The sequence below is a fragment of the Pseudorasbora parva genome, chromosome 22 (genome assembly GCF_024679245.1).
Source record: "Pseudorasbora parva isolate DD20220531a chromosome 22, ASM2467924v1, whole genome shotgun sequence".
NCBI lineage: Eukaryota > Metazoa > Chordata > Actinopteri > Cypriniformes > Gobionidae > Pseudorasbora > Pseudorasbora parva.
The window spans coordinates 12,736,581-12,752,249 of record NC_090193.1 but is presented as its reverse complement, the minus strand read 5'-3'; the positions used below and the strand labels follow the sequence as shown (position 1 = coordinate 12,752,249).

The 15,669-nt window shown below is 36.5% G+C and overlaps 1 protein-coding gene across 3 annotated transcripts in view; it reads right to left on the bottom strand.

The window, feature by feature from the left end:
* The window catches only part of rpn2 (ribophorin II), a 35,056-nt gene extending 19,387 nt beyond the window's left edge, over positions 1-15,669 (bottom strand). For 2 of the 3 annotated variants that reach the window (XM_067431219.1, XM_067431220.1), the window contains exons 1-7: positions 15,541-15,651; positions 14,603-14,790; positions 14,394-14,489; positions 3,495-3,670; positions 3,321-3,396; positions 2,931-3,065; positions 1,188-1,364 (exon numbers count right to left, since the gene is read on the bottom strand). In XM_067431219.1, the coding sequence (XP_067287320.1) occupies positions 1,188-1,364; positions 2,931-3,065; positions 3,321-3,396; positions 3,495-3,670; positions 14,394-14,489; positions 14,603-14,790; positions 15,541-15,553 (861 nt within the window). In that variant the 5' untranslated portion in view covers positions 15,554-15,651. Of the gene's footprint in view, positions 1-1,187; positions 1,365-2,930; positions 3,066-3,320; positions 3,397-3,494; positions 3,671-14,393; positions 14,490-14,602; positions 14,791-15,540 lie in introns of all 3 variants that reach the window. The other variant, XM_067431218.1, reaches the window with a different exon arrangement.

Genomic DNA, 15,669 nt, shown 5'->3' with positions numbered 1-15,669 from the left:
TCAGTGATTGAAACAAATATTATTAATATTAGTTGAAGTTTTACAGCATATTGAACGCTCCGAGCGAGCTGTGCTGTGCTAAACATGGAACTTTTCCTTGACATGAAACGGTAAATAATCACACCAGGGGAAGCAGTGAATTTATCATTTATTCATGCAATATCTCTTCAGTCAGTACAGTAGCCTACACTTTAGTGTTTGTGTTTAATTTTAAATAAAATGAGGCATGGTATGCTAACTGTATCTTCCATAGCTTGCATACAACATCTCGCAAAAACAGAAAACCATCACGTTTGGCTAAATAACTAATATATATTTATTAAGAATCGGTGTATAGTTAATTTATAGAGTGAAGACTAAGTAGTATTTTTATTTGATTATTTAATTACATTTTTGACTTGCTACTGTTAAAGACCTACTGTAGCTGAAAAATAAAGCACTGTTTTTGTCATTGTTTGTAATTTGCAATTGATCCTATTTTTTTTTTTTAAAAGAAGATAAAATTAAAATCTATATTGCAATAACAGAATTACATTAAAAAAATATTAAATAACTTATGCATCATGAAATAAGATTATGGTCATCTCAACCTGTTCAGAAGTTAAAGTTTAGTGAATTTTAACATGATTGATAATGTGATTGTTGCAAACATCTCTGTAACGATGTTCACTCTGGCATGTGATTATTATTGCAATTAGAAGAGGGAATGGTCAAAAGCCAGGGAAGGAACATGCTGGCCTATTGAGTTTTTATTTAAAAATAAAATAAATAAAACAATGAATAATAAGTTCTGTTGTAATATTATTCAATTACATTTACTGGGTTTTTTTTTGGCTGTGGTATTGATTTATTATTTGTAGAGAGGTATTTTAGTCCAGTATCTTATCGAGATCATAATTTTGGTATCATGACAACACTAGTTCAGAACACACCTTCTTGATTACATATATTACAATAATAATTCTGTAAAATCACAGTTCTCCCGATTAAAAATCAGGACATTTGAAAAAGGTAGAAAATAATTCATATTTTAATCTGGAAAGTTAGTTTTGAGTTCTGAAACTTGCAGTTTGTTCTTTTAATTGTAGAGTAACATATTATAGTGTAAATATCAAGACAATTTTTATCCTCATTTCATGACTCCTACATAGATATTTACTGAGCACACACTCAAAAATGAGGCCTACCTGGAGGAAAGGTTGGCTGTGGGATACAGCAGCAGGGCCCTGGGCACTCACAATAACCGGCACATGAAAGTGATTGTTGGAAAGCGCTGCAGCCGCACTGGCCACACTGAATGCCTCCGAGAGAGATTCCCAAGACTTCTTACTGAAGATTGAATTCACCAGCTGGATTACCTGATCCTGTAAAGGACAAGTGTAGCAGTTATTTATCTTAAGACAGCACTTCAATTACTTACTGAAACATCAAGTGGTGAAGCACTAAAATAATAATTATTGGCCAAAACCAAAAATTCAGAATACACTTGACCGAAAATCAAAACTAAAAGTTAACTTAATAAATTAAACAAATGGTAACAAATTTAGTAATCAACATTCAAATAAAACAGTTGAACAAACATTTAAACTGCAAATTGTTTTTACATAAACTTTTTAATATAATTAAAGTTTTACACTTTATTGTTGATGAAATTTATTTGTTGATGAAATATAACTTGAAAGTTAAAATGAAGACAACACTATCAGGTTAAGTAAAAATATAATGAATATGTAATAAGTGCACATAATAAAATGCTTCTCTCTATAGAATATTTTTTTCTAGCTTACTAATGGGTTTATGCATAATTAAATAGCTTTCTATTAATTAGTATACAAGCTGTCAAATTAGTTTTTCATTGGCTGAAATACCAATTTACAAGACTAGCTAAATTAATTAGTTTTAAAAATTTATTTAATTAATGACTTTAGTGATTAGCAAATGGCTTTGTATGAGTAGAAACCCTGTTTTTATATATATTTGAGTATATTTGAATGATCATGCTTGACCTCCTCATATCCCTCTGAGACGAGAGATTTATGCATTTTATTTCTGGGAAAAAATCCTCCGATGATATGAAATTGAAATTGATGAAATTGATGATATTTGCGTCATTGGAGGAATTTTTGGCCAGAGGGTAAGGACTACAGTCAGTAGAGGGAGCTATTTCCACATGTTTTTCAGCCTAAGCATGAGGGGGTGGGATAGCACTTACAGCACTTGGCTCAGGGACATTCATGTAAACGGAGTGAGTGTTTCAACATCTCAAATTAATTCCTAAAAAAGTTAAGCTTCCAAAGGCATGAACTGAAAACGCGGCAGACTGAACATGCACTGAGAATCTAAGCATTTTGGGAATTGTTGTCTTTCATTCCCATGAGACAAAAATAATTTTGTCGTCTTTTCTAGTGTTTTCTGTGTTTGTCTAGAAAGCACCAAATTCAAAATGAATTTCACATTTCTACTACATTAATGACCCAGTTTAAATACAGATTCATCTACCCAGCGCTGAAGTACCCCTTAAAGTTGTAGTTTATTTCATCATACCTTCTGATGTACATTTTGTTTACTTCATGCTGTAACTAGTTGTAAAGAAGAAGTCATTTGAAAGTTTTGAAAGACAAAGATCGATCATGAGATGTGAGAATGCATATCGTTATCAATTAAAATTGAGAAATCAATATTGTTAATCGATCACTAGTGTCCACACTGACATGTTTACATGTTGTTTATCCACGTTGTGTGCATGAAATATCAGAAGAGCACTAGTTAAACATCACCGTTTCGGCAAATTATTTCAACCCACTAAAACCATTTAGACCGAAATGGAAATTGCTGTTTCAGAAAAAACTTTTGGTGCATCACTAATATCAAGCATACCGTGCTCACACCATCTGTACTAGAATAAAGTATATTTATTTTAAACTCCAAACCTCTTTCAGGGGGGGCTCCATGTCCACATGATCAGACAGGGCGTATGCAGCAGAAACAAACAGTGCTGTTGCTTCCAGCCCCTCCTCAAACTGAAGATACACTCCTCCTAGATCATCTAAACGGGCAGCCAGATCCTACAATAAGAGTACAGAAATCACACCATAATCAAATAAAATAAAATACAAAAGACAATGCAGGTGACAAAACTAAAAAGTTAGGAATACTAGATTTGTCTTTGGTTTACTTTTAAAAACATTGCTGGGTCATATTTCATCCCAAAATGTACAAATTCTCCAATGTTATTTTAGTACTTCTGTAATCTATTCTCCAGCTTAAAGATGATTGGTCCATGGCTAATAAATCAGAAATTATGTGCTAAATTCTCACACCTCAATCTCTTCCAAGATATCTCCAAGTTCAGCTTGTTGAGAGAGACGAGATGCAGTTTGGAGTGCCAGAATGATTCTGTCAGGAAGAGAGAAAATAAGAGATGTCTCAAGAATTAACTAATAAAGATTGCACAAAGAAAGGGATATGAAGGGATATGTAGGATATGTACTTACGCCAAAACATTATCTTCTTTGGAGATGCGAGCTTTCAGGGCACTGACCACTTCCTGTGAGGCCAGAGGTAACCCAAGCGAGCTGAGAGCACTAACAGACTGATGAATCTGAGATGCAGTGGAGTCCTCACTCACAGTAGCCAACAGCAAATCACGCGTGTCATTTGACACAGAAATCTATCAGGATCAAAATACAGCAAACAAAAGTTATAACAGGACCGCATTTCACAGAAGAGCATTTCACTTCAGCATTCATGAACGTGCATGCAGATTCTTGTACGTCAAGCAAAGATTTTATGCACTTTATGCATACCATATTTGATGACCTTTATGTAGATAATTTGGGAGCAGACATCACAGTTACATCACTGCAGTTGTGCGTGCAGAAAAACAGTGGTAACAAATGAAGGAAAACTGAGATTCATGTAATAAGAGGGGGGAAAAGTCTTCTTGTGCCTTTGGATGTCAGAATTGGAAGACAAAAACGATGGTCTTCATTTTTACAGAATACTGCTGTCGAAGAGACTAAAGCTTGATTTAAACTCGCCATAAAAGTGGCGTTGTTGCAGTGTGGACATTTTGCATGGCAATGTGCACAGCATTTTTTGTAACTTTGATGCAGCTCTGCTTCCGAAGACGCGCGACTTTGAGGTGATTCTGGACGAGCAGGTACATGTGTGCCGGCATCTTACAGGCACCCAGTTTGTGCTTGACTAAATGAATTGCTTACATTTACTAAATGAACCTACACTAGCAGAAACAAGCCATTTTAATTAAAAAAAAGATTCATGTTTACAATTTTTTTTAAATTAGAAGATTAAAAATATTGCCGTAATTTTTACGTGACTATTTGTTTTTTTTTTTGGTGTGGTTTATAATAAATTAAGTATAATTAAACAAGCACCGTCAACATGCATACCTTACACCAGGAATCAGCAATGAAAAGTAGGTTTAGAGGACAATTACTCAGAGTAGCCCCGTAGTTTCAAAGAATGGTACAACCTCAAGAACGTCAAGTGCTCGTAAAGTCAGCAGAGGCTCATGCAGCAGAGCCAGGTGAAAGTATAAACAAGACTCAAGATGCAAGCGTTTATGATTGTAAGCCATTAAATGGACAACCCAGCAAAAGAGTGACTTTCTCTGTTGACTTGTTCTCTGATTAAAGGATTAGTTAACCCAAAAATGAAATAGATGTCATTAAAGGGTCATGAAACCCCAAAACACTTTTTGAGATGTAAACAGATAAACAGAAACAGAAAACACTAAGGGTACTCATTAATGGCATTGATATGTGAAAATAGTTTTTTTTTTTGCATTTTTCAGAGCGATTTCTGTCTTTCGGTTTGAAAAGCTTAGTCGGAGCAACGTCACAAATGCTGACGTTAGCGTGTGCTTTTCGGCCCAAGTATGGGTTGCTGGGGACATGCTGACGTCAACCGCTCCAAACACTGCACTGTAGTATGCATACAAGATGATTTAGTTAATATGCATGAGACAGTCACTTCGGTCAGGCTCGTCTTCCATCATTATTGTAGAGACATGGTGGGGAAGTTTTGGAAGCAGCGTACGGAAAAGTCAAGGAGGAACATGAGGCGTTATGCTGATATGAAGTAACGTAAGGGCGCCGAGTGAGCTGTAAGCGGGCGCCGTCTGTGGAAGCCTTTGCTACAAAGGCTCGGTAAAGTAAAATTAACTTGAGCAATCGCACGCCAAACCTGCAAGCGTTGACTATCTAATTTATGTCAGGAGTGCAAAATAACAAATCTGTAGGCTAATGAACAATATTTTTGTTGAAATATCAACAAGAATCAAAAGCCACGTCCTCTCCATTTTATTTGTGGTCACAGACATGCACTAAACCGCATGTGTTCGGGCTCTTAGTGAAACAGTGTGCATCTTTGGACAAATATAGATTTAGCTGCCGAGTGACAGCGCAGATCGTCACGGCAACCCAGCGTGCGTTGCTCTGTTCTTCAGATGCGTGGTCGAGACTATGAAGCCTCAAACCCCTCGCTTTTACCCCGATCTAGAATTTCACATCTCTGTCGCATCGCATGTTCATGGGTGGTTCACGTTCTCTTATGTCTGCGCGTTGTTCATCTTGCCAAACAGCGTGCATATTTGGACAAATATAGTTATCACGTTTGCAAAATATTTCATCATGCAGAATAACATTTATTTTAATTTCTCACTGAATTATGCTGGTTTGAAGAGCTGAATGATTTGCGATCTCTGCTGCACGCCACTCATAGCTCTCTCATTCGCTGTACTCATCCCTCATTTAATCTCACTGTGGTAAACAATGCCAACGTGAACCAAGAACATGTCTCAATACCGCTGTAACTGCTGCTGTTGGTATCGCTATTCTTAATGCACCTAATGACACTCCCCTATTTATGCAAACCATTCCCTCTTTCCACACAATACCATCCCACCTTTTCATAGTCGACCGCTCCTCTTTTTAGAAGCCTTTTCAAATCGAAGGTGTGAAAAAACAACACTGCAGCAGGGGGGTTTCATGACCCTTTAATGACTCACCCTAATGTCGTTCCTCACCCATAAGACCTCCGTTCATCTTCAGAACAGTTTAAGAAATTTTATATTTTAGTCCCAGAGCATATGCAGTCTATGCACACTGTACTGTCCATGTCCAGAAAGGGAATAAATTATCAAAGTAGTCCATATGTGATATCAGTTGGTTGATTAGAATCTCTTGAAGAATCAAAAATAAATTTTGGTCCAAAAATAACAAAAACTATTACTTTATTCAGCAGTAGTCTACTCTTCCGCGTTTGTTTTCAAACCTCAAATAAAGATTCAAACTACCAATCAGTGAATCGATCAATGATTCGGCTCGCCAACTTCACATGATTTCAGCAGTTTAGATCACGTGTCAAACTGCCAAAATCACATGACATTGGCGATCCGAATCATTGATCGATTCACTGATTCATGGCCGTTTGAATCTTTTGTTGAGGTTTGAAAACAAACGCGGAAGAGAAGACTTAAATTCGTATTTTTTGATCTTTCTGTACCAAAATGTATTTTCGATGCTTCAAGAGATTCTAATCAACCAACTGATGTCACATATGGACTACTTTGATGATGTTTTTATTCTCTTTCTGGACATGGACAGTATAGTGTGCATAGACTGCATATGCTCTGGGCATAAAATATAAAATATCTTAAACTGTGTTCTGAAGGTGAACGGAGGTCTTACGGGTGTGGAACGACATTAGGATGAGGAGTTAATGACATCAATTTTATTTTGGGGTGAACTAACCCTTTAACATGACAGATGGCAGCAGTTATATTAAGCTGCTGTCAATTTAAGAGCTTACACACAGATCTGATATACTGTTCCACAACTGAAATATGCTAATGAAACCTGCAATGATTACCCTACAATCAAAGCAAGAACATGATCAAAATGTTCACATATGCAGTTCATTGGGGACTTAATCTATTAACCCTACAGTTTTAGTATAATATAATATTCAATTTTTTTTTTTTTTACATAGATAACATTTAAACCTTTTCAAATTAACATTTAAAATAAACCATCTCCCAATTCTGACTTTTTTTACTCGCAACTGCAAGTTTATATCACAATTCTGAGAAAAAGAATTGCAGAATATAAACAATAAATATGTGGGTATTGAGCATAATGTTACTCATTCCTGCAGGTTTTGCGCGTTTGGAGATACACAAATATGGACCCTTACACAAACTGTGATGATGCGTTTGGGTCATCAATATTATAAACCCTGCAACGGTTTTTGTATTTTCACTTTTTTAAATGTTTATGTACATTTATAACACTAACAGTTTGTATGACTTTTGCATCAAATTACAATAAACAACTTACTGCAGCTGTTAGGGCGTTTCTAATACAGGTCTATGGGAGTGATGGTAAAAATAACATCTTTCTCTCTTTTCACTACCGTTATCAATCTTACTCTTTTTAAAAGTTGTGAAATAAAACTGGAAATGGGTCTGTTGCGTCATTGACTTCAGACCCTGGTTTTATTGGTCAATGGCGCAGTGGTTTTCAATTGCCTCAAAATAGCAACATGCCAACAATGCACCTGAACGCACCTTTTTTAGACCAGCACGCCCATGGCTGCAAATGCATTTGCTACTTAAAGGTGGGGTAGGTGCTTTCTGGTAACTGTTGTTGTTATTTCAAATCACCAAAACAAACATGTCCCTACCCCCCAAAAGGGTCTTGGCCCTATTTTGATAGCTCTGCCCCACATATACGTAACCCAAGCAATGCTCGATAGTACACAAGCATGACAGTCCACCTAATGGCATATTACAATTATAACCAGATTAAGTTATATAGAACATGAAAAGAGGAAAAACATATATTAGGAGTATAATATCTTACTTGTCGGACACATTTTGTGAGCTGACGCTTGAAGCAGACAGTGAGGAGATTAAGATGCTCCATACAGTGTGGAAATGAACGGGTATTCATCATCGCTGAAGTGAGCCACAATACAAATCGCAAATGGACAAACAAGCGAACATGACATGCGAGCATATTCAAACAAAAGACAGCATATATTAATTATCGGCTAATGTCCGTCATGCGTGACGTGTTTTGAATAATTACGCCCACTGAGCGCTCTCTCATCATCATTAGTAGACACGCCCCTTACCTGCTGATTGGCTACAAGTTTGTTATTGACTCGGCCCGAGTCAGTTTTGTAAAACAGTTTTGAAATCAATCAATCAACTTTATTTTTATTGCGCTTTTACAATGACGATGGTTTCAAAGCAGCTTCACAGTGTTAAACAGGACAATATAGCAACAAAATTTGATTTGGCTGTACAGTCGTTCTGGAGAAAACGATGTTATCAGCTTATTTTAATTTATCATTTAGCGACTGCACCCCCTGGTGGCAGCTCGCGTACCCCACTTTGGGAATCCCTGTTGTAGAGGCTTGTTTCGCCACTAGTTGACGGCAGCAGGGTATATACAGCAATCCTTAAGTTAAATTTACTACTTTTTAATACCTTTTTTAGTACCTTCAGAATATTTTTTTTAAAACCATCATGACACTGAATTGCAGGTGATAATCAGGGACCTTTCTATTATTTACACAGATTTGGACATATATAACATACAAAAAAGAATAGATTTAGAATCGACACCAGGAGGAAATCTGTTATCATTCAGACAGTAAAATACATCTCAACATTCACAAAGGTTGGTTAAGGAGAAGCATTACTGCATACACATCTGATTTACATTAATAATTAGCAATTCAGCAAATAAATTATTTGGTGTTTTTTTTCCAACAACAAAATCTGAGCCAAATATTACATTTCTATAACTGTGATAAGTTGTTAAATTTTTTCAAAATACTAAAAACTAGTCAATCGATTAAAAACTTTAACTAAATTAATCACACATTTTTTCTGTGATTAATCGCAATAAAAAAATGTTTTTGTACGTCGTTTTTAATGTTTTTTAATATAATGATTTCACAGTTAATCAAATTAATGTAGAAACAACATAAAGACATTATATTACTTGTTTAAAGGGCATCTTTTTATGAATGAAGGCCAGTTTTACTGATATTAATACAGCTACTGATTTTTTTTTACATTTATTATTAGGCTTCAAAAATATAACAGTTTTTAATTTGAGTAAAATTAAAACAATGCTAACATAAACCCACAATAAATGTCATGTTTGCCCTTCCTGTCTTAAAGGTTAGGAAATATACAGAAATTTAATAAAGTTATCAAAGTTATATGCAGTCTGCACTGCATAAACTATAAATTAAATAGTTAATCCTTATTAAAGCAACAAAAGTTATTTAGTCAAGCGCAGCGAGTCATTTTCTCTGTTCCCTTTGTTCTTTAACTTTACTGACAGGAAGCTTTATTGGCTGCTGTCCCTTTAAGAGCAGACAGACACGCGGATCTCACTGTTTACTGTCTATGGATCGCGCCTCATTCTCTCACAACTCTTTTTGTTCATTTTAGACTTTATATAAATCATTTAAGATTGCTCTTATGAGGATAGTCGTTGAAGATATGCCTTGAAGCAAGTCTACAATAAAACGTAAGCCAGCCACTTCTGTTGAGCGCGCAGTGCTCTGAGATGATGCCGAACGACCGCTGAATATGACGTCAGCAACAAACACACGTTGAGACGGAGACGAAAGATCTTTGATTATGTGCCCAGATATGCTAAAGCCCATATTTAAACGAACTAACGTGAATTTGATTTATCACTTTTTAATACTTTTTAAAACCCTGCGGACACCCTGGGCTGGATGAAGCACACGATTGTTTCTGGGCCTGGTGTCTATAAAAGCTTTTTTTTGACTAACGAGGAAGTTTTACAGCTCTGAAATTTACAGAATCTTATATTACCTAGCATGACGTGGTCATACTCAATTCTAGTCAAAATATGTCTGATACTGCTCCATTGGGATGTAATCATGGGGCGTGTTTCAACCGAACAAGGAAAGACATCAATTGGATAGACCTACAACCAATCAGCGCAACAAACATATCGTGTGTGTGTGTGATATATATATATATATATATATATATATATATATATATATATATATATATATATATATATATATATATATATATATATATATATATATATATATATATATATATATATATATATATATATATATATATATATATATACATACATACATACATACATACACACACACACACCCAGGAATGCGAATTTTAGCAGGCAACCTTGCCAAAATAACACACTTTACCCCCCAAAGACATTGCGCCCCATTAGATTTATGGGTATGGCCTTTCATTTTTACATTATATTTTATTTTCATTTCATTGAAACACTAAAAATGTTTATGAATATTAGCTGTACTATTGTCTGTACCTTTCACTGAGAGAAAGCACGTTATCAGTATGTTTTGGGGAGCATTCTGATTAGAGCTGGAACTCAACCAACTCGAACCTTGGAGAGACTGTATCTGTGTATGTGCGTAATATTCTGTGTTACAGATCAGTATTGGAGGTGGAATACGGGCATTCTTAAAAGATGGGAGGACTTGTTGTTCTGGGCAAGCTGGCACCTGCTCCAGAACTGGAAGTTGCCTAATTCCGAGGTGACATCGTCAACAAGCGATCCATGGACACGTTGCATCGGATTTACTGACTATGTGTGGAAATTTACCATGACAGTATTTTCTCTTAGCCAATCAAAATCATTCAACTTACAGCAATGACATGACTAGACCTTGAAACTGTTTTAATAGTACATTTTTTCTTTAATTAATTGCACTCCTGACTTGTTCTTCATTTTTCATAACTGGTCTTGGGTCTTAAACATTTATCCCCTAACAGCTTACTCTTTAAGACAGTGACTTACAGGCATCTACAGGCCATTTTAGTTTATTTACAATATCACTTAAAGGAACACTCCACTGTTTTTAGAAATAGGGCTTATTCAACTTCTTTCCTACATTTAGATATGCGGACACTGGGCAAACATTTTTATCTCAGTGCATGTATTGTTTTAGTTTGGCAGGGTCGCCGCTAGCTTAGCATAATGAATGGAATCCTATGTTGCCAGCTAGCATGTCCCGAGTAAGTGTGATCAAAAATCAAACAAATATCTAATTACTTCTTGTGGCCTGCATATCCACAATGAGTACAAATAGTGATGCAGATTAAGACTAGGCGATTTCCAAGGCAGATATTGACTTGGGACTATATAATGGGGAAGCACAGGCGAAGCACTGCTACCTGGGCACAGAGATATCACGCAACACATTGGATCGCTCAACAGCCAGAGGACGTGAGAATGAGAGCCGTGATATCTCTGCACCCAAGTAGCAGTGCTTCATCTGTGCTTCCCAATAATATAGTCCCAATTTAATATCTGCCTAGAAAATCGCCTAGCCTTAATCTGCATCTATTTGTACTCGTTGTGAATACGCAGGCCACAAGTAATTAGGTGGGGTTTTTTTTGGATCACTGTTATTCGGGATATGCTAGCTGGCAACATAGGATTCCATTCATTATGCTAAGCCAAGCTAGCAATGATCCTGCCAAAAAAATGCATTTGCCCACATATCTAAATGTAGGAAAGATGTTGAATAAGCCCTATTTATATAAACGGTGGAGTGTTCCTTTAAATTTACCATCATTGCATATTTCTCTATTGAATTTTTTTATTATTTAAAGGGATACTCCACCGTTTTTTCATATTAAACCATGTTATTTATTCCCTTAACTAAGACGATTTGATACATTACCCCTCTCGTCTCAGTGCGTGCACTTAAACGCGCTGTGACATTTTGATAGCACTCAGCTTAGCCTACTAAGGCCAGTTCATTCATTAGGTACCAAACAGAGATCAAGTTAGAAGCGACCAAACATCTCCACATTTCCCCTATTTAAATACAGTTACACGAATATTTGAACAACCAAGTATGTTGACAAAATAAAACCTGGTGCTTTCTAAGTGGGTTAAAAAGGATAACTATAATGTATGACGGAATAGCATTTTTCAGAGTACTTTGACTTTGCACAGTAAAAAGTCACACCTGAAAAATCCTCCCCCTATTGACAGAAACAAGAGAGTGAGGCCCCGTCCACACGAAGCCAGCGCTTTCCCAATCCGATCTTTTTTCCCCCTTGTTTCAAGTCATATCTGCGTCCACATGAGATTAACGAAACTGACTAAAAACGATGTATTTTGCATGCCAGGCCAGTGTGTGGCGCTGTAATTCTGCCACAGAAATACACTAAAAACGGAGAAGAAGAGTTGTGGCTAGCAGGGGTATTGCAGTGGTCGGAGGTGAGGCAAAATCTCACAATAAAATAACAATAAATAAATTTGCTACTTAACAGATGTGTTTTATTAATGCCTACACATACCCCAACCCAAAACATACCCTTACAATAATGCAGATACGTTAATTAAATGACGCGATATTGATGTGCGCATGCCCAGTGCCCGTAGTTGTATCCCTTAACTCTTTCACCGTGCTGGACGTAGTGTGATGACATCACCATTTCAGAAAATATACGGATTCGCTGTACACACGAAAACGGGAGATGTTTTCAGATTTACCCACTTTGGGACCCGGTTTCAGAAAATATCAGATTCATGCTTCTAAAACGCCGGATCCGTGTGGACAAAACGCTGATATGGTACAAAATGTATACATATACAGCTAAACGCGTCTCCGTGTGGACAGGGCCTGAGAGAGGATTTTTCAGGTGTAATTTTAACTGCGCAGAGTGGCAGTACTCTCAAAAGTGCTATTTCGCCATACATTACAGTTATCCGTTTTAACCCGCTTAGAAAAGCACCACATTTTATTTTGTGTCACCATATTTGGTCGTTCAACTATTCGTCTAACTGCATCTAAATAGAAGAAAAACATAGAGGTGTTTGGTCGCTTCTAACTTTATATCTGAGTCTGTTTGGTACCTAATGAATGAACTAAGCTTAGTAGGCAAAGCGCTATCAAAATCAGAGTGATTAAGTGAACAATGGACCAACGAGAAGGTTCAGGCTTTATTAAGTATATATGCGGAGGATGAAATCCAGTGGGCCCTGGGGCCTGTACCATGATGGTAGTTTAACAAACTCAGGGTTAAAGGATTAGTTTCGAGTTGACAAAACCAAACCATTGTATTAAGGCTTTGTTGGTCCCATGATGCTGATCATCAGCTTTCTTTGTCAACTCAGGCTTTGATCCTGACTTCAGGAGTTTAGCTGTGACATCAGCAGTGAACAGCCAATCACACGCTGTGGAACTGAGATTCACTTCTCGCGAGACAATCAGTGAGATTAATTTCTCTCTTCTGCAGAATATTGCATGATTGAAAAATATTAAGAATAAAAAATAAAAAAAATACACAGCAAGAAGAAAAGCTGTTTATGAAAGAGGACAACTTTAAGAAAAAATTGTATACGTCAATGCAAGTAAAAGTTATGAAGTTAGTTTAGTTGATATAGAGAAAATAAAACATTTAAGCTCAGTGAGCATCTTTTTTTATAGGCTATTTTTATTTATTGATTTTAAAACTTTGTCCATATGACTTTATGCAGGTGATGTTATTTATATGACTTATGTATTAATTTTAACAAAGTGCCTATTAATGATTGATTAACTAAAATGATAAATGTGTAATTGATTTAAGGTATAATAATTACATAAATTATAAGTAAATCATTCAAAATTAATATTATTATAAATAAGCATTGTTAAAAGCAAGACGCTTTAGTCTTTAAAAACCATTTGCTATGTAATGACCTTTAATTTGGAGCAGAAACAGGGGGAGTGGCTTTACTGCATCAGAGGTGTGTCACTTTACTCACAGCTGATTGGCCCAATTTCAGTTTGAGATCTCTAATCCAGAACATAACCTGCCCTGGAGCAGGTTAGCCGTGGAGCATAAGTTACTATGGCGATGAACACAGCTAAAAGCCAAACCACTTTAATGGTACCTAAAACCCAGGATTGGCACAAACTAAGCTTAAACAAATCAGGCTAGCCAGCTAAACCAGCTTCATGGTACAGGCCCCTGGTCTGGAAAGTGGCAAGCAGACCTACGTCACCGGACTAATCTTCACAGTACTTTAGATTGCGATGGAAATACAGACAGCAGCAGGTCTGGAGGGAAAAAGTTCCTGGGACAAATTGTTTACGGGTAATTATGGTGGAAACAGGGCTAATTTAAGCATTGATGCTGACTGGGTTATGTGGCACAATTTAGGATTTATTTAGGGACTGAATGTTCTAAGATTGTGCAGTTGAAACAGCCTTTAAAATGGCTGACTCACTGGTGAGTGCCCTGACTACTGAACTAGGGAGCTGATTGCAACAACCAGTAAAAAAAGGAGAGAGATTATGTATTTTACCTCACATCCAGAGAGAGCTTGGCTGGCTTCTGCCGCATAAAACAGCGACTCAATGCTAGAGGGTTCCAAGTTTGACTTTATAAACCTGCATGTCTCCTGAGGTAGAGGAAAGACAAAATCAGAGATAGTGATAAAGGCTTACTAACAAAATACAACACTATTAGAAAATTAGTATTTCACCAATATGAAAGTTTTTTTTTTTTTCTTACATCTGCATCCGCAACAAAGATTCCCAACTTGCTAAGTCCAACAACAGAGTAGTAAGCAGATTTGAGGTCAGTGAGGGGTTGGCTCAATACAGCCTGGAGTCTGGCCACATCGGTGGTGGTCAGATGATGGGACGGCGTCAGGGTCTGGGTCTCAAAAACCAGGGACAGGACCAGCAAGCTGAACAAACCTTCAAATGGATACATGTGTAAACTGAATGCAGTTCATATGATGACACATCAGCCTTTTAGGGAGACTACATGCAAGGAAGCGTTTAGCTGCTAGGAAGGCATAAGGTGCATTTTGTGGCTGTGGAAAGAGCTGGGTTGTTTGAAACCAAGTGAATTCTGCAAATTGGATGTCTGATGGAACTTTTTTTTTTATATATACTTTTGCCCTCACAGAGTATTTACTAGCAGATTATATATTCATGCATATTCACCACAGAAACACACAAGACTTTTCCAGGCCTAGAAACCAAAATATTCAAATTCCCAGCTGGAACCTTAGAATAAGTGACCTTATATTTAGCCTTTTATAAACCAACAAACATAAGAACTTTACGAGTTAAATAACAGAAATGACACGAGCACTATATGCTACCATAATCAGAAGCTAACGTTATAGTACTACGTTGCTACTGATAACGAGACTGCACATTTATAATAAAATTGCTACTGACTTTGGACAAATACTACTTTATAAATAATAATATGTATTAATATATAATATGTATTAATATAAGAATAAATTAAAGTAACGTTACTGATAGACTGACTTGTGAAAGCTGTCTGCAAGTACTGTTCGACTAAAATTTGATAAACTGCATTCATTCACAACAATTTAAAAGACATCAGTAACGCATGACAGTTTGTTCTTAATTTGTTTTAATAAACAAATATTAAATAACAGCATGAAAACGTGCAAAAATGACACTTACTGAGATGAGCCATGTCTCCTACTGCAGCGTCACCAAAAGCTCAAAGAACTTCCGGGACACGCGGATGAAACCTATTTCACCGGTGTAGGGTGAGCTATGTGTTCATGTGATCTACTCAAATGTATCAAA